An 18,218-nucleotide genomic window follows, 5' to 3' on the forward strand; every position below is an offset into this window, starting at 1 on the left:
GTATTCTAGTTTTATAAATGAATTTCGAAAATTATAGTAGCATGCCAGGTTTCTTTTTGTGTTCATAAAGTTGTATAACTAATAGTGAAAACATAGATCCAATACTAGGGTTGCATGCACACATAGGATTGTTTGTATTAATCCCAACATCAAGAACTCCTGAATCAGCCGTTCCCTCTCTACCGGGGGAACGTACTCATCTTTGAACATGGTGGTGAACCTCTCCCAGGTCACTGCTGAAATCTCTGCAAGAGTGAAGTTCGCTGTCACAAACTTCCACCAATCCTTCGCTCCCAGGCGAAGCTGGTTCAAAGCGAACCGCACCCTCATATGCTCCGGACATGAACACGTATAGAAGCATCCCTCAATGTCAGCAATCCATCTCATCGCAGCGATCGAATCCTGCGTCCCATCAAACTCGGGTGGCTTTGTGTTGCTGAACTTCCAGAACAACAACAAGTCACCTCCCTGAGGTCTGGCAGCAGCCACAGCTGCTGTAGCTGCAGCGGCTGCGGCCTCAGTCACCGCGGCGTACCGCTCATCAAAAGTCTCCAACAGTGTGGTCTTGATAGACGCAAACATCTCCGGAATCTCGGTCCTGGTTGCCGCAGCCACCTCATCGTGGATCATTTGACGAAGCTCCTCGTCACTCACACCGCTCGTCCCAAGTCTGTGGCGTGTCCCAACCATGATGCCTCTAAAATACAACGTAAAAATATCAGAGACTCGATCGAGCATACTCGCACTCGATAACGCAACCCTACTCGGCCTCCAATACCCAAATGATTCTTACTTGGGCTGCCCGTTGATCCGGTGTCTTCAGTAGTACGGGCCCTATACTACTGATTACACTGCATCAGCATTCACCCCAAGTCCTCCTCCTTGGATCCCGGAACGCAAGTACTCTATTCTCGCTATGCATTGGCTACCTACTCGCTCTCAAGGCATCTCGTAGCAGTAGGATTCTCCTAGACTAAGGCATCACAAATCAGGCCACTCTAGTCCTAATATGAATACCTAGTCTACTCAAGCATGCATAACATATCATAGCATATCTCATAACACATATTCTAAGGGTATCTTGGGAATTTTACCGTTCGGGTGCTGGCTGACCGTACACACTGCTCCTTCTTTGGTTATCTCAAAACCTCTTGTAAAATTTAATGCTTTTATTATAGGAAAATTTTTCTCAAATCCTCGGTTTGAGTTCAGTTACGCCCGAAGGTGCACCCGAATCCCTCAAACCAAGGCTCTGATACCAACTTGTAACAACGTGAATTTTCAAAACAATTTGTCATTTTTCAAACAATATAAACCATCATAGAATATTCTCAATTCTCATATTTAACAAATATCATTATAATAAAAATACATCCCAAGATCATAAAACAAATCTTCCGTCAGTGTGTACAGATCATGTCGGCGCCTTCCCACGGTCCTCGCTCGTACCTGAAACACATAACATAACAACTGTAAGCATAAATGCTTAGTGAGTTCCCCAAAATACCACTTACACACGTACGCCCTTCCAGGCCATGACCTTCCGGTCCATGCATCTCAGGGTACTTCCGTCCCAACCCGGTAAACCTTCTGGTCCTACCCGTGTCGACCTTCTAGTCCACATCACAATGCCTTCCGGCCCATAACATAATGTCTTCCGGCCCATAACATGATGCCTTCCGGCCATAACAAACATAGCATACACAGCACATACAAAATGGTTAACTAATCACATACATATTATAGCATATCCGACCTTCCGGTCACACATAGGTACCCTTCCAGGTACAGTATAATGAGAAGACTCACCTCTGATATCTCGGGTAATCACTGACTTGGTAGAAATATGATCTAGCCTCCGCCTAAACACATAAAGCAAATACTCCCATAAATATAATTATACTCCACCCTTTCTTAACATCCTTAGAAGGTTAACAGACCATTTTACCCCTCTTCTGGTTTAAAGGCCTCACTACTAACCAAACCCTAAAAGTCAACCAAAGTCAACGGTCAAACTTTGACCCAACTCGGCGAGTGCACTTGGGCAACTCGGCGAGTCCACCTGTGTCCACTTAACTCATTAGTCCCAGTTAACACATCAAGTCCCTCCCTTTACTCGACGAGTCCCCAGGCAAGAATCGTGGGGCTACCCTGACTCTACTCGCCGAGTCCCAAGAATAAATCGGCGAGTACATGCCATGCACAAGATCTATTGACCTCCTAAGGTCAGATCTGTTCCTCAAATCCATAGATCTAACCTTCCCAAGCAATATAATCACGTAAAGCTCGAAACTTGATGCTTATATATATACATAATGGCATCAAATGGTGATTTAGTCCTAAAAATGGCAACCTAAGTCCAATCACCTCACATGGACTCATAAAGCTTAATGGATTAAAGTCTCTGGACCTCTTTGAGTCCAGATGCAAAGCATAGACTCGATAAGGGACCAATTGCTCCATATAAACATCCTCACAAGAGGTTAGAAAACCCTAATCTCTAAGTTCAATACCAAAACTGAAGAAGGTCCGAATGAATACCTCAAGTTGAAGTCTCTGGACTCTGAAACCAATTGAATCACACCTCCTTTAGCCTCCTCTTGCTCTTGATCACCTTCTTTTTGCCAAACCAAGGATAGAAAGATCAATTATGGCTTCTCCTTCCTCTCAAATGATATAGATCACTAAGGGTGCTCTCAAGGGACTGGTAGCCGCAATGGAAGGCTAAGAGTGCCCTTAAATAGGTTCCAACCCTGGAGGATTAGGGTTTCATTAAACAGCATAGACTCGTTGAGTCAACTCATGGACTCGCCGAGTCCAATGCGAACTCGGATGATCAACCACGACCCTACTCGGCGAGTCTACGCATCAACTCGCCGAATTCCTTCACATAGTCCAAAAATAAATATTTAAATAATATACCTGGGATTCTGGATGTTACACCAACCATGGTCTTCCATATGTGAATGCTATGATCCAACCATAGTATTACAATCACTTCAGTTACTACAGCCTAGCTGTAGTGTTTCCTACCATTATCTAACCATGGTCTTACATATGTGAATGTTATGATTCAACTATAGTCTTACAATCACTTCCATTGCTACAACCAAGCTGCAACCTTTCCTTCCATCATCCAACCATGGTCTTCCATATGTGAATGCTATTATGCAAACATAATCTTACAATCAATTCAAGACTATAGCTTAGCCATAGCCTTTCTTCCATGATCCAACCATGGTCTTTCTGATAAAACTACTAAGACAACAAGCAAATCTGACACAAGACAAAGCCCCTAGTATACTAGACCTAATCATGTGTTTAGGTCGTCCTTCGAACCCAAAGCCTTTATCAGACAAGAATCAAAAGAGATGCCCTCACACCACCCTTGACCCGAAGCTAGACACTAACCCAAAATATACATCATTGTCGATGCTTCAAATCTTTGGAAAAAATAACCTGGATCCTCATTATCTGCTTCCCTAATCACATCTATCTATGTTACATCATTCCTTGTGTAAGCTTTAACATCAACTAAATAATAACCTGCAAATAAGATTTATAGTTAATAATGTTTTATAAATAAGATTTATAGTTAAAAATATATATATAGAAAAGATTTACATACCCGGTCTTGAAACTTTCAATCCATGTGGTCTAAGAAGAGCATCCTGAAGAACTCTACCATCCGCAGCTGACCCCTCCCATCCCGGTAACACGTAGATAAACTGCATATCTTGGGAACAAACCCCTAGAACGTTTGTTACAATGTCATTCTTTCTTGTTCTATATCTAGGCCTTTCTTTGGCTGGAACTAGGCACTTTGTATATGTTCCATCTAAAGCTCCTAAACAATTCTTAAACCATTTCCATCTTTGATCGATGGAGTTATTAGGAACAGGTTCGGGTCTCTTAAGCAAACGAGTATGCATCGTATGACAGCATTACAAACTCGACTAAAGTGCCTACGAATCGTTTCTCCCTAACAATGAAAGCGACTTATGATGACCCGATTCTTAACATTATGAGCAAGAATATGTAGAAACATGGCAACTTGTTCATCAATATCGATATTCCTACTTCGTTTTAGTCCTCCGAATGTTTCAAGCATGTGACATAACTTTTTAAAGCACCTTTGAGACATCCTAAGTTGTGATATAGACATGGTGTCACTCTCATAAACTATTTCATGTAGTATTGTGTGACATCCCCAAAATCACGGCCAGAAAAGACCGATTTTGTTTATGCTTTATAAAAATCAGAGTACTTCATTTTATAAAAAGGTTGCGGAATTTGTTCCCAGAAAAACATGGTAAATACGTTATTAAAACATTTTCGAAGAAACGTATTTATTTCATTTTAAAACATTTGGGATGTCATCGTTAATACAGGAACATAAGCATAAACAGAACTTACAATTATTCACACTAGTGGTCTACATCTCTTTAAATCTCTCAGTGTAATGTCACTTCATATCAACACCTGTGGTATAAATAAACTGGGTGGGTCAGTTTGGGAAACCTGGTGAGCACATAGGGATTTCAATCCCACAATGTTATACCATATACATAGTTTAAAATTCACAAAATATACAATTTCACCATACATATATATAAACAACTCTTATCCCACCCCGTCGATCCTCGCAACGAGGCTATCCATACTCTCGGACCTAAGATTAGTCGTTTTACCTACTCCATACTCTCGGATCAGAAATGAACGAATTTACCAAATCCATACTCTCGGACTAGGGACGAATGACTAATCCATACTCTCAGATTAAAGATGAATGATTATGCCTAATCCATACTCTCGGACTAGGGACAATAGCTAATCCATACTCTCGGATTAACGACGAATGATTATGCCTAATCCATATTCTCGGACTAGGGACAATGACTATGTCTAATCCATACTCCCGGATAAGTGACATATACTAACTTCTATTCTCTGAGTTTAACTCACTTGTACTCGTAAGAATATACTACCCAATATTCCTCATATTTAATTTAGGTCTACTCTTTATCCTAAATTATCAAATATAATCAGGTATGTTCTTTAACACGAATTTCAAGCAACATCAATTAACTCGCACATAAACATATAATTAATACTTCAATCAATACTTATATTAAAATCATGTTTATGAAAGGGACTATGCACTCACCTGAGAAGGTGGTGACTCGGTACTCGGACAGCGCTTCGTTTACTTTAAAATAATTTCCTTCGACGAAACCTAGTATTATCACCAATAGATTTTAGTCTATTATTCGCCGAGACTAATTAATAGTCTAGCTATTATTACTATTATATAAGCGTTAAAAAATATATACTTATATAACCCATAATAATAGCCCAAGTATTTATTATATGTTCTTAATAACGTTAATATAATTAAATAAAAACTATATTAAAAATAGCGTAGACGTAGCTCACTTACAGCGGGTTTTATAGAAAACCAGGTTTTGCTTAGAGCAGCGTTTCCGAGCCGAAAAGCTCTTCTTCTCGGAGCCGTCGAGCACTCCGGGGCTTCCGCCTCGTGCTAGGGAGGTTCCCTAGGCTTTTCGGGGGATTTCGGGACTAGAGAGAGGTTCTAGAGAGAGAGTAAAGAGAAGAAAGAATGGGAAAGGTGTGAAGAAAATAAGGGTGGGAGAGGTGGTATTTATAGGGTGAAAATGGCTGAACTTGGTGCCACATGTCACCATCTAGTGGCAAGACTTGGGGAGAAAGCAATGGCCAAGATTGTGCCACATCACCCATTTTCGCACAACACACTTCCGACTTCTAAAATCCGTAACTTTCACATACGACCTCCGTTTTTGATGTTCTTTATATCCACACGTAGGTAAAAATAATATCTACAACTTTCATTTTGACTCCGTCAGCTAATTCTCGACCGATCTTAAATTTAACAGTACGAGGCGTTTAGACTGTTAAATGACCGCGAAGAATTCGTAACTCCTTCATACGGACTCCGTTTTCGTCTGTCTTTTTACCGTTGAGTTCTTATTAATGAGATCTTCAACTCTAATTTATTTCACGTAAGCCAAAAACCGCTCGAACTAAAATTCGAGTTTCGGGCTGTACACTGCTAAGCTGAATCTTAGAAAAATCATAACTTCCTCATACGAAGTCAGATTTGGGCGTTCTTTTTATCTACGCTCTTAGTTTAACATATTCTACGACTTTTGTTTAGATTGCTAAGCCTAAAAAGTCTTCTATCGTAAATTCACTATTTACGTCTTCCGGTGCTATGCCGGTTTTGCCGTAAAACTTCAGCGGGCCATAACTTCTTCGTTATAACTCGGATTTCGGCGTTCTTTATATGTACGGAAACCTTGTGACATATTCTAAAACTTGGTTAAGACTATTCATTCTAAATAATCTTTTGTCGAAAAGTCATTTTTGACCCCTATTGCCTCTAAATTGACTAGCCCGGATCTGCGGGCGTTACATATTGGGTATCGATCTATATTTTACGAAATCTGATTAATACGTCGTTTATCTATATGGTTTTTGAACATCATTAACAGGAGGAGTACAACAATGTGCAAAACCACATTCCACCATTTCAAAATCAATGAATTTTGTCTTCGTTTACGATTATACGTTGTTAAACTAGGTCGGGACATTTTTCTGTGCATACAAATTCAGATCATGTTCAGAGTGTAAACAACACCATTTAATTTTAACAGTTGCTGATGTTAAAAGAAAAACAGATGAACAATTTTATTTTCACATTTGTTGCTGTTACAAGATGTTCTAATTGATTAATTAATAACACTTTGATTTTCAGGAAGATAAACAACATGGTTTTCATAGAAACAACACTTTTGAATAAGCATAGATCTTCACAGAAACAACTAGAAAATCAATGTTACTGATAAAACTAGAAAGGAACAAATTTGATTATCACTAAAATCGATTTTCAGGAAATCAAGAAGACAAGTGTGAATCAACAGAAAACAGGAAACAATTTAGATACATCTTTCAGGAAATCGATTTTCACTTAATAAATCTAGGTAATCGATTTTAATGGAGAAGGAGAAGCCTGCAATTCGAGAGAGACAGTGAGAGAAATCAAGAATACGAGTTGTACACACACCTGACGAAGAGATGGAGAACAAGAAGCCTGCAATTCGATTTTGATGAAAAATGGAGAAGACGAGCGCTGAAGTATCTGTCGGCTGTGATGTTGGCTGAGTCCGATTTTGAGGAATATGTTCGGATAGGGTTTTGTTTTTAGAAGAGTTTTGTTAAAATAAAGGGGGTATAATGGTAATATTTCACTTTCCTAGATGTTATGGAATTATTTCCATCAGTTTGTTGAAGGAATGTAGTTTCCAACGGATGAAGGATGAAGGAATGTTTTCCTCATTTAGGATTCCCTTTCCTTCCTTAAATTGAACCAAACACATGAATTTGAGGGAATTGGAATCCTTTTCCCTCGAATTTCAATCATTTCCTGCCAACCAAACGCACTCTTACTCTCTTTGAATATTTTTATTCTTAAGGAATATAATTCCATTTGGTAGGAAATATGGAACAATAAAAAGGACCACCAATGGTAAAAATACATAGTGTAATCAAAAGTCTTCAATGGAGAGTATTTGCAATTTTGTTTTGAGGTTTTTAGGTTTCTTTCCTTGGTGGCAAATGGTAAGGGGGGAAGGATGGTCATGGTATAATGTATGAGAAGAGAGTGGTGTTAGGGTTTGAAGTGTGACTTCAATATTTAAAGTGGAATATATTATAAAATGAATAAATCCTAAAAGACAAAACATGAGTAAATTGGTCATTTGACACCATTTAACAGATTTTATCTCACGATGTTAGTAAGAAATTGAAACTTAAGTATCAATGCCAAAATTTTGAAAGATGAACTCAGAGTGCAAATCTATGAAAAACAAGAGACCATTTATTTATATAATTTACTCTAAATACAATAATACGTGCTTACACGCAATTTCTCTCTCCCTCTCTCTTTCCAGTCTCCTCCTGCTCACCTACTCCCCCACCCCACCCGGGGGTCCAAGTTTTAAGTTTATCTGACACCCCTTTATCTCTTTCACATATATATACTGTAATTTTTGGTAGAACCCCAGTTGTAGGCTCCAGCGCAAGAGGGTATTGCAGACAAAACCATCACAAAAACAGAAAACGATTTCCCTTATTGATAATGTCGTTGAAACAGGCCTCAGGTTTCACAAAGCAACCTCTGTGAAAATGAGACTTCAAATTTACAACATTGTCGAAAATCTTAAAGATTGGTACAAAAAGAAATGGCTTTAAAGGCTGTACCAATCTGTGTTTCGTTTTCTGAATTGGGTCTCTGTGATTTCGTTCAAAACAAGAAAAGAATTCCCCTTTTTAGTTCTTATAGGGTTAATGTTGCAAAATTGAGGAAATGGGAGTGTTTGGGTTTGAAACTGGCCGAACCCGATAGGGCACAAACACATGTTGAAGGTGAGAAGACTTTGAGTCCATCTGATTTAGGTTCGAATTCAACAGATGGGGGAATTGAAGAGACCCAGATCACGGAATCCTCAGGATTTCACAAAGATTTGAATTCTTTGCCAAGTAAGTTAACTTGCATTTCAAAGATTACTTTTTGTGTTTGTAACTTTAGGTTTTTTGCTCAGGAAATTTTGGATTTTTAGTTGGTTATCCCCAATTTAGCTCAATCAAATTCGGTTTATATAGAAATTTATCTAAAGACTATCGGTAATTTGTGCTGGGTTTTTCTTATTAATTTTATAATCCGTTCATCAAATCGATAAAAAGCTACCATCTTTACTTTAATGTTACATTTAATCTTATAAAATTGATATGGAATCTGAACTTTTCAACAAAAGTAGTGGTCGTATTACGCTTGTTCAGAAAGCTAATTCACTTTTAATGAAATAATATTGATGTGAAGTTGGCTACAGTATCTTTTTGATGTGAAGTTGCATAGAAGTGTATTAATCGACTGTTGTGATGTAGCAATTACAACTTATTATTCTTTTGCATAAAAAAGCGAGACATGGTGTTTAATTTTTTTAAACTAAATGTAATTGTTCTTTCTTTTTTTTAAATCTACTTTGATTATAGCCTTATATTCCAAAATTTTTTTCTTATTCGGACATTATATTCTGAAACATCTACCCAATTATGTCACGAATGTACAAATTGCAGAACCTTTATCGGCCACAGATCTTGTCTCTTCTGGTAACGATGGGTCAAAAGTACGAGTTGCTTATCAGGTAATAAGAATAATAATAATAATATATTATTATTATTATTTAATATTAAATAAATGGTGTTTTTGTTGTAATATTTTTGGCTTTTGTGTTACAATAGGGTTTGCCGGGTGCATATAGTGAGGCTGCTGCTCTTAAAGCCTACCCAAAATGTGAAACAGTCCCATGTGACCAATTTGAATCCGTATTCAAGGTTTCACCTTTTTTCTTTTCCTTTTCTCTGAAATTTAATAATAAATGCCAATATATATATTTTGAACAGCTACATATTTTCATTAATTTGTTTATTATATAGCTTATTTTTTTTATTAAGACATTGTACTTTGATATTTTTTTCTAGGTGGACCAAAATAATATGCAACATTGTGATCGGGATTTTACTTTTTTTTATCATATTTACACAATAATGTTTCATCAAAAAATGAAATGCGATTACATACTTTGTATTAAAAAATAAAAACACTTTGTTGCTAAATTGGGAAAAGATGAAACTTTGTTGGATAAATACACATGTAACCTCTGTTAACAAAAGTTTTAATGTATATTTTTTTTTAAAAAAAAAATTCAGGCAGTTGAGTTATGGTTGGTGGATAAAGCAGTGCTCCCAATTGAGAATTCTGTAGGGGGAAGTATTCATCGAAATTACGATTTACTCCTTCGTCATCGGCTTCATATTGTTGGTGAAGTGCAGTTGATTGTTAATCACTGCCTCTTGGGTATGCCTGGAGTAAGAAAGGAGGAATTAAAGCGCGTTTTAAGCCACCCACAGGTTCTTTTTTTATTTTTTTGTTTTTGAAATCTTTGGTGCTTTTTCTCTTTGTCAAATTTGTTTGTTGTAGTGTAAGGGTAAATTGGTCATTTAGCCATGTTTGGACAGTTTATGCGGTCCGAAGAAGAAACAGTCTTTGTGTAGGAGAAGAGTACATGTTTTACTTAATACATTGTGGTAGAACTAATAAAGATTTTCTTTCGTCAACTATGAGTCAAAGGTCTAAAATACCCTCCTACACCCACAAAAAATGTTGGCATTTATTATGTATGTTGATGAATGATGATACAGGCACTTGATCAATGTGAGATTGCACTTAACAAGTTAGGCGTTGTGAGGGTTAATGCAGAAGATACTGCTCTTGCAGCTCAGGTAACCTTTTAATTTCTATGTTACATAAAACATGATCATATGCAAGAAATACCAAATGTACTTTCATTCATTCGTTTTTTTATAGCATCTTCATTTTATAGCAATATCATCTAAATATAAAGAAACTTTCACTGCTATTATTTGATACATTTTTGTAAGTGTAATGTCCTAACAAGGAAAAAAAATAATTAAGTGGATTTTTTAAACTACAATGTCTTTGTAACAAAAAAAGAAGAGTAAATTACACGAATGGTCCCTATGGTTCGTGGTAATTTGCGCGTTTGGTCCCTAAATTATTTTTTTAACTTGGAAGGTCCCTACTGTTTGTTTTTGTTACACGTTTGGTCCCTATTGTTTATTTTTGTTACGCGCGTAGTCCCTTTCTTACCTAAAAAGACTATTATTTAAATAAGAAAAATTTGTGAGGTAGGTAAGGTAAGGTGAGGGGTGGGGTGGGGTTGGGGTTGGGGGAGTGTTTATTTAAATAATCAAGGGTAAAATAGTATTTTTTTTAAGTAAGACAGGACCAAGCGCGTAACAAAAACAAACAGTAGGGACCTTCTAAGTTAAAAAAATAATTTAGGGACCAAACGCGCAAATTACCCTAAACCATAGGTACCTTCGTGTGGTTTACTCAAAAAAGAATTGTAAGTATACAATATTGTAATAGAAAGGAATGAAGTAGGATGCTATAATAAACAAATAAATGAAACTATGTTGCTATTTCTTGTGTTTAAACTTTTAATATTGTGTTTTTTCTTCTTTGTTTAAAATTTATGTTAAGAGTTTTTTTTTTTTTTAGATTGTAGCCTCGGAAGGCATACGAGACACTGGAGCAGTTGCAAGTTCTCGAGCTGCAGAAATTTATGGGCTTGACATTCTAGCACAAACAATCCAGGTGTCACCTAGTTATTAATGTTATATTTGTAAAGATGTAGATAAATACAAGGGCATTTTGGTCATTATACCCCCATAAAAGTTTTCAAATATATGTTTCTCCTTTTGTCTTATAATTGTTATATTGAATGTCCAGGATGATTTAGATAACATAACTCGTTTTCTAATACTAGCAAGAGAACCTATAATCCCAGGAACCGACAAGCCCCATAAGGTAATAAAAAAAAAAAAAGATAATTTATTTTATTATATTTTAAATCAAATTATCAAATCATATATAAACTACCCAAAACAATATTCAATTTTGCAGACAAGCATTGTGTTTACATTAGAAGAAGGCCCAGGGGTCTTGTTTAAGGCTTTAGCTGTGTTTGCTCTAAGGGAGATCAACTTATCAAAAGTAAGTTATTTATTTTTTTCATCCTTTTATTCAATATTTTTGTTGATTATAAAAAGGATATTTGATAATGTTTTTTTTTTTTTTTTTTTTGCCTCCAAATTTGTTTCAAGATTGAAAGCAGGCCTCAAAGGAAGCGTCCACTTAGGATTGTTGACGATAGCAACAAAGGGAGTGCAACGTGAGTGCAATTATATTTATATTTATATTTAATATTATGCTTGATATATTTATATTTACTAGGATTGAAAATGAACATCCTAAATTTTGCAAATTCATCAGAGTTCACATATGACTTGGGGAAGAATTGACCATATCACCTTTTTTTTTCTGTAAATGATGTTGAATAAAAAAATGAGTGGTTATATGAAATAGTTATATAATATTTTACAAATATGCCCTTGTTTATTTACGTCCTCTCATTTCCACAAGTAGGTCGTAGTTTTATTGAATATTTTATGAACATCATTTATGCAGAAACATTAATTCTAAGCAAATTGTGTGACACACGAATATGGCAATATCAGTAGCCCAAGAGATTAGAATATACAAAATTGTTCCATATGATATATATATATATATATATATATATATATATATATATATATATATATGATATTAAATGTGACATTTGATTTTTATAGGTACTTTGATTATCTATTTTATATTGACTTTGAAGCTTCGATGGCTGAGCCTCGTGCCCAATATGCTCTTGGACATCTACAGGTACAATCTTGTATTTCATAATATATATTTTCTATTTTAGATTATCATTAAAAATTGAAACTTTCCTTTTCCGGAAAGATTGTAATCAAGTTTATCTATGTCCTCCAATGCAAAACAATTTTCATTGCTATAATTTGTTAGATTTCTAAAATACAATGTTGTAATAGAAACAATTGGAAGTAAGATCTTATAATACACAAAGAAATGAAAGTATGTTTGCTAATTTTTGCATTTAAGACTTTGAATTTTGTTTTACATATTTTTGAATGATGAATATTGCAGGAATTTGCAAGGTTTATTCGTGTTCTTGGGTGCTACCCGATGGATACAGCTCTATAGATGATGACTTAAACCCTAAACCTTTTTGTACGCCTTGTACTACATCAGTTTGACAGCTGTACGTTATCAACTATATTTGAAGAGAAGACATTCACACAAAACCTTTCTTTTATTCGTTTTTTTTTTCTTTTCTCGTGTTGTATGCATTTTAGTTGGTCATTGCACAGCAAAGTAAATTTGGAAACCACCTTTTTCTTTTATTTTGTTTTGTTTCGTGTATTCTGTGGAGGGAATTGTTGGATAGTGGTTGTGATAAAGATCTCATGCAAAGTTTTGTGACTTTGGATTCTTTGAAAAACAATAAATTTGGTTCCAAATCTTTGATTTTTTTTTTTATTATTATTATTTTTTTGCGGTTAAGGATGGTATTGGATGCACATAGATGAGGAGGGTATTTACGTCTTTTGTGCACAGAAGAGAACAAGATTAAGTTTTTTCCCCATGGAACCGACATTCTTGAATGCAACAAGGAATTGCAATTTTTATCTTATTGATCGCAGTGTTAATCTTAGTTTAATGCATGTCAAACAGAGTAAAACATCTACACAAAAAAAAAAAAAAAAAAAAAAAAAAAAAAAACAAGGAACACTACATCCATTTTGATCCTCAGATTTCAAGGATTTAATATTTTTACACTTATAGATTCGATATTAATATCCAAGGAAATGAACGTACAATTTAAAAGTGAATAATAAATGAACACAATTTCGTATATGTGTTGGAGCTAATGAGAACAATTTGAATTCCATGACTTGGTTTTCTCTATATTAAGTCTAATTCATGTGTATATACTATATAGCTTATGTGATTATATCAAATCTCTATTATGCCCATCAAATAAATAAAAAATGTTGACTCAATTCGAGAAGTTGGGGGCTTTGATTAGCTTAAGATTGAAAATAAAATTCTTGTATTTTACTTAAAAACGCCTAAGGCCCTATAAACAACAAAAGCAAATGTATTCGGGGTCTGAATCAATGACACGGCACAACACAACACTGACACAATGCAAAAAGTGTAGGAAACTGAAACTAGAATCTGTGTCGTGTTCAAAATTGCAACTTTTTCTTTTGTCTAGCCAAAAAGAAGAGACAAAAAAAAACATACTCACAATCTCTCACCCGTTTGTGCAAAAGACATAAATACTCTCTCCTAATCCTTATTCATGTAACAAACACAAACACAACCAAAGAGAAAGAAAGCATTAGAAAAACTAAAAGCAAAGCTTGAAATGAACAACAAAAGCAATCAAAAACATTCCATGAACTAAATAGACAATCGTAGCCCAAGATTCCCTAACTTCTAGGACCAATCTTTATTCGGGTTTTTTTTTTCCAAAAACAAAGTGACAGCCATATGAAATGTATCAATTTGTGGCGACGAAAACATCTTTGGCTGCAACAATAAGGAAGAGCCTCATTAAGACCAAGACCAAGCTGCGAGTCATCTCATGGTGAACATAATCTGCCAAAATCTCTTCAATTCCATTGTTTATATGCCAAAACAGAGCAAGATTTGGTAGGAAAGTTGAAGTCGCTGTTGAACCCAACCCTAGTTTAGCCGCCTGCAAAAACAAAAAACAAAATCCAAACTCTAAAATAAAATGAATGATGAAGAAACGGGGGCAAAATAGTCATTTTACTTTAGGCTTGACATCAACCACTACAGTAATTTGATGAAATGATATTTTAAATGGTAACAAAAGGATTTAAGTGGTTAAGTTTACCTGTGGAGCATTTACAATGGAAGCACTTCCAACCACAGCACCAGATGCAGTAAAATAACCAGGGCCCTTGTGTGCCATTACCTGTGTAGGATTTACAATTATAAATTTACTTTTTATTTATAGTGTTAAATAACAATAAAGTTCTTTTTTTTTTTTTTCTTTTAATTTCCAACTTTAATTAAACTAATTGTGTTATTATTAGTTGAAAATGTAACTAAAAATATATTTTTTTTTTATTTATGATTTCTATTTTTAAATTTCATAGTACCTTGATCAATTTTATTTTTTGTTTTCGTAAGCAATTTTTTCAAGTAAAATATAATTTCTTTACTAATTCTTGAATATATACAATATATTCCAAGAAAAAAGTATATATATATAACTTATTTAGTGGTATATCTTGCATTGATTAAAGTTTATTTTGAGAAAAGAGTAAATCACACAAATAGTCCCTATGGTTTGCGGTAATTTGCACATTTGGTCCCTAACTTATTCTTTTCACTCGGAAGGTCGCTACTGTTTGTTTTTGTTACGCGTTTGGTCCCTACTGTTTGTTTTTGTTACGCGCTTGATCCCTATCTTACCTAAAAAAAACTATTATTTAAATAGGGAAAAATGGTAGATTAGGTAAGGTAAGGTAAGGGGGTAGGGTTGGGATGTGTGCTTATTAAAATAAATTAAAAAATCACGGGCAAAATAGTCTTTTTAGGTAAGATAGGGACCAAACGCGTAACAAAAACAAAAAATAGGGACCTTCTGAGTTAAAAAAATAAGTTAGGGACCAAACGCACAAATTACCCTAAACCATAGGGACCATTCGTGTAATTTACTCTTCAGAAAATAACATTTTTATCTTTATTGATCAGTTTGATTTCATTTAGGTGTGTGGTTATGCATCCTACTTCTAATTCTTCCTATTATAGCATTTTTTTCCTAATTAAAGCATTGTGCTTTGAAACATCAACCCATTATAGCCTTATACTTAACAAAAAATCTACTCAATTGTAGCAGTGAAAAAAGCTTTAGTATTTAGAGAATAATATTGCTATAACAAGGTATATTTTCTAACTACAATACTATTAGCCTATTATATGAAGTAATGAAAGTATCATGCTAAAATAAACACATCAAATGGAAGTACATTTGCTATTCTTTTTCATGTAGCAATGTTAGATACCTTATCTGTTTGAATTTGGCCAATTGGTTCGCTGATATCACCACAAACTGTGGGCCCTGTTTGCAATATGAATGAAAATATATAAAGAATTGCATGGATCATTATAATCAGTATTGTTGACACAAACAAAGAAGCATACCACTGTGTGAAGAAAAAGATCTAACCCATTTTGGGGTTAAAAATTCGGTTTTAAACGATGATACGTCCCTGTGCCACATAAATTGTTGTAAGGAAATGATAAGTTTTAGTGTTAATTCAACAAGACTAATGAACAATGAAGACCTAAATGCAAGAAATAGCAATGAACTTGCATATTTAACGTAATGAAAAAGGCATTAACATTTCTTGCTTTTAGTCAATGATGTAAAAAAAAAATTCAAAAAGTGCAATTGCTATTTCTTGCATTTAGCAGCCTAGAGAAAAAAGAGTGTTTATTTTACCTTAAGGCTTTTGAATAAACAGGAGCACCTGTAATAGTGTAAGACATACATCATTTAGTGATAAGTTAAAAAAATTTGTGAGTTTTTCAGTAGGAAAACAAAGACACTCTTATGTAGGAGAACGCATGCATACCTTGATGAATTTCAGGTACTAGTTTTGATCCTCTTCCAAATGCCTACCACAATTGCAAAATATATATATAGCAACAAGTAATCTCATAGGAAAGATTTGAATGACATAGAAACTCTAAAACCAAAACTAAATTTAGCTCTAACAAGATGGATGAATACAAGAAATAGCAATGCTCTTTTGTTCCATTCTTGTGAAATTTAGTGACATAGTCCCTTAGATTTAAATATATAGTTCTTCATCATTAGTTTTAATAATCATGTCTCCCTTTAACCAAATCAAAGACTAAAAAGGGTATAAAGCATATGTAAGCTAAAAAACAATATATTATGTAACTATACATACATTATTTGCCACTGCAGATGAGCACAGAGACAAAGCCTTCCGCCTGATAGTTCCACACATCATCCTTATAATCTTCCCTACATAATATGAAGCATGCAGCATCAATATAAAGCCAAAATGTTATGTGGGTATAAGTTCTCAAAATTAACTCCCCTCCCAAACAGAAGAAAAGAGAATCAAAACCAAATAGAAGTGTTATGAACGCCTAGAAAAACAGGAATTCAACTTGGAACAATCAATGATTTGTTTTTGGACTTTAAAACTTAGGTGATTCCAAGCTTTTTGTTACAAAAGATGAAAACCAAATTAAATCTTATAACAAGTCATTCCGAAAACAGTTTTTAAACGGTACGAAGCAATTATATCAGATCAATTTTGTATTTTGACTGTACCGATTTGGGGTTTGAAACATCAGCAGTCTAGATTATCCTAATCGGGTATTAGTTACGATTAATGATCAAATGAACTTTCAGTATGATTTATGCAATCAAAAAGAGCTACGGAGCTGTAGAAACAACAAATACGAAATGAGGATTTTTTTTTTTTTTGAGAAAATATAGTTACCCTAGAATGATCTTTAGGACAATATGTATCAAGACCTAGATTCGATATCCGATTCACAGTGAACTACCGAGAATAGAGAAATTAGGACTACAGAAAAAGAGAAATCAAGAACGTTCGTCTAACCTGAACAGCAAAGAAAAAAAAAACATACCGATTTGCTTGTAGTCGAAGAAGGAATACCGAGAAAGAAAAAGGATTAGCGAGGAGAAACGCAAAGAAAAATAGCGTACCGATTAGCTTGGTGTCGCAGAAGGAAGGTGGGTGAAGATTTGCTTGCAATCGATTGCGATGGTTGAAGGCGACGAATGTGGGTGCTGATCTGCTTGGGTGTCGAAGAAGTGAGAATTAGAAGAAAAAATAGCCTGTTCAGAGTTGTTCAAATCGCTGATTCGGACAGAGGGTAATAAATGGTTCAGAGATTTTTACCTCTTTACCAAACTTCATTCTTGTTCCTCTATTTTTACCACATTGCCACACATTACATTGCCACAATATCACACTTTTTTTTAATAATTGAACTCTATTTTTAATAAAAAAAAAAGCATAAAATTTCATTACTTCAAAATAAAAAAAATAACATTACGTTGCATTAAATTAAAAAAAAAAACATAAAATGATATTAAAAAAAATCTTAAACACTTCAAAAAACCTAGAAACTTTAAAACTACAAACTTTAAAAAAAAAAAAAAACAAAACAAAAAAAAAACAAAAAAAAAACAAAAAACAAAAAAAACAAAAAAAAAAACAAAACAAAACAAAAACAAAACAAAACAAAAAAAAAAAAAAAAAAACAAAAACAAACAAACAATTAAAACCTACAATCTTAAACCTATTTAACATAATGTTTTTTTACATCGGCTTTCATCATCATAACAACTTTAAGCTCCTCTTTGGGTATGTTCGATAAGTCTATCATTAGTATTTTCATGTTACTATCCATTTGTTTCCAAGGCTCTCTTTCGGAAGCAATTTGCAAAATTTTGTTCATTCTTTCTTTTTGTAACGTTTGGTCCAAGTATTATTCATTTCTCAATATTTTAAAGATTTGGGTTGGAACTTGATGAGTTAGGGAGCTCCAGCTCGTCGTGTAGAAA

At 34.6% G+C, this 18,218-nt stretch overlaps 2 protein-coding genes across 3 annotated transcripts; one reads left to right on the top strand and one right to left on the bottom strand.

Moving 5' to 3' along the window:
* The first annotated feature begins 8,010 nt into the window (after positions 1–8,010).
* On the top strand, positions 8,011–13,059 carry ADT1 (arogenate dehydratase 1). Its single transcript, XM_078995044.1, has 11 exons — positions 8,011–8,580; positions 9,178–9,245; positions 9,343–9,435; positions 9,811–10,011; positions 10,303–10,383; positions 11,186–11,281; positions 11,417–11,494; positions 11,591–11,680; positions 11,791–11,858; positions 12,322–12,403; positions 12,686–13,059. The coding sequence occupies exons 1-11, from the start codon at positions 8,283–8,285 to the stop codon at positions 12,740–12,742; spliced, it is 1,212 nt and encodes a 403-aa protein (XP_078851170.1). The 5' UTR covers positions 8,011–8,282; the 3' UTR covers positions 12,743–13,059.
* Positions 13,060–13,946: 887 nt separating this feature from the next.
* SDH4 (succinate dehydrogenase subunit 4) lies at positions 13,947–17,513 on the bottom strand. Of its 2 annotated transcripts, none has more exons than XM_078995047.1 (8): positions 17,355–17,513; positions 16,561–16,637; positions 16,219–16,261; positions 16,086–16,113; positions 15,785–15,852; positions 15,646–15,701; positions 14,469–14,549; positions 13,947–14,306 (listed from the first exon to the last, which is right to left on the bottom strand). In XM_078995047.1, the coding sequence occupies exons 2-8, from the start codon at positions 16,621–16,623 to the stop codon at positions 14,109–14,111; spliced, it is 537 nt and encodes a 178-aa protein (XP_078851173.1). In that variant the 5' UTR covers positions 16,624–16,637; positions 17,355–17,513; the 3' UTR covers positions 13,947–14,108. The 2 variants fall into 2 exon arrangements, with proteins under 2 accessions (XP_078851173.1, XP_078851177.1); XM_078995051.1 differs by having other exon boundaries at positions 17,276–17,500.
* Positions 17,514–18,218: the final 705 nt, after the last annotated feature.

The sequence above is a fragment of the Lactuca saligna genome, chromosome 1, assembly GCF_052625555.1.
Source record: "Lactuca saligna cultivar CGN05327 chromosome 1, ASM5262555v1, whole genome shotgun sequence".
NCBI lineage: Eukaryota > Viridiplantae > Streptophyta > Magnoliopsida > Asterales > Asteraceae > Lactuca > Lactuca saligna.

Coding starts and splice junctions, on each gene's coding strand:
- ADT1 (XM_078995044.1), top strand. CDS start 8,283: ATGGCTTTAAAGGCTGTACCAATCTGTGTTTCGTTTTCTGAATTGGGT. Junction 11,282..11,416: donor TTCTAGCACAAACAATCCAG/GTGTCACCTAGT, acceptor TTGAATGTCCAG/GATGATTTAGATAACATAAC. Junction 11,681..11,790: donor GGGAGATCAACTTATCAAAA/GTAAGTTATTTA, acceptor ATTTGTTTCAAG/ATTGAAAGCAGGCCTCAAAG.
- SDH4 (XM_078995047.1), bottom strand. CDS start 16,623: ATGATGTGTGGAACTATCAGGCGGAAGGCTTTGTCTCTGTGCTCATCT. Junction 15,702..15,784: donor ATCTTTTTCTTCACACAGTG/GTATGCTTCTTT, acceptor TATTGCAAACAG/GGCCCACAGTTTGTGGTGAT. Junction 14,550..15,645: donor GCCAAATTCAAACAGATAAG/GTATCTAACATT, acceptor AATCCTACACAG/GTAATGGCACACAAGGGCCC.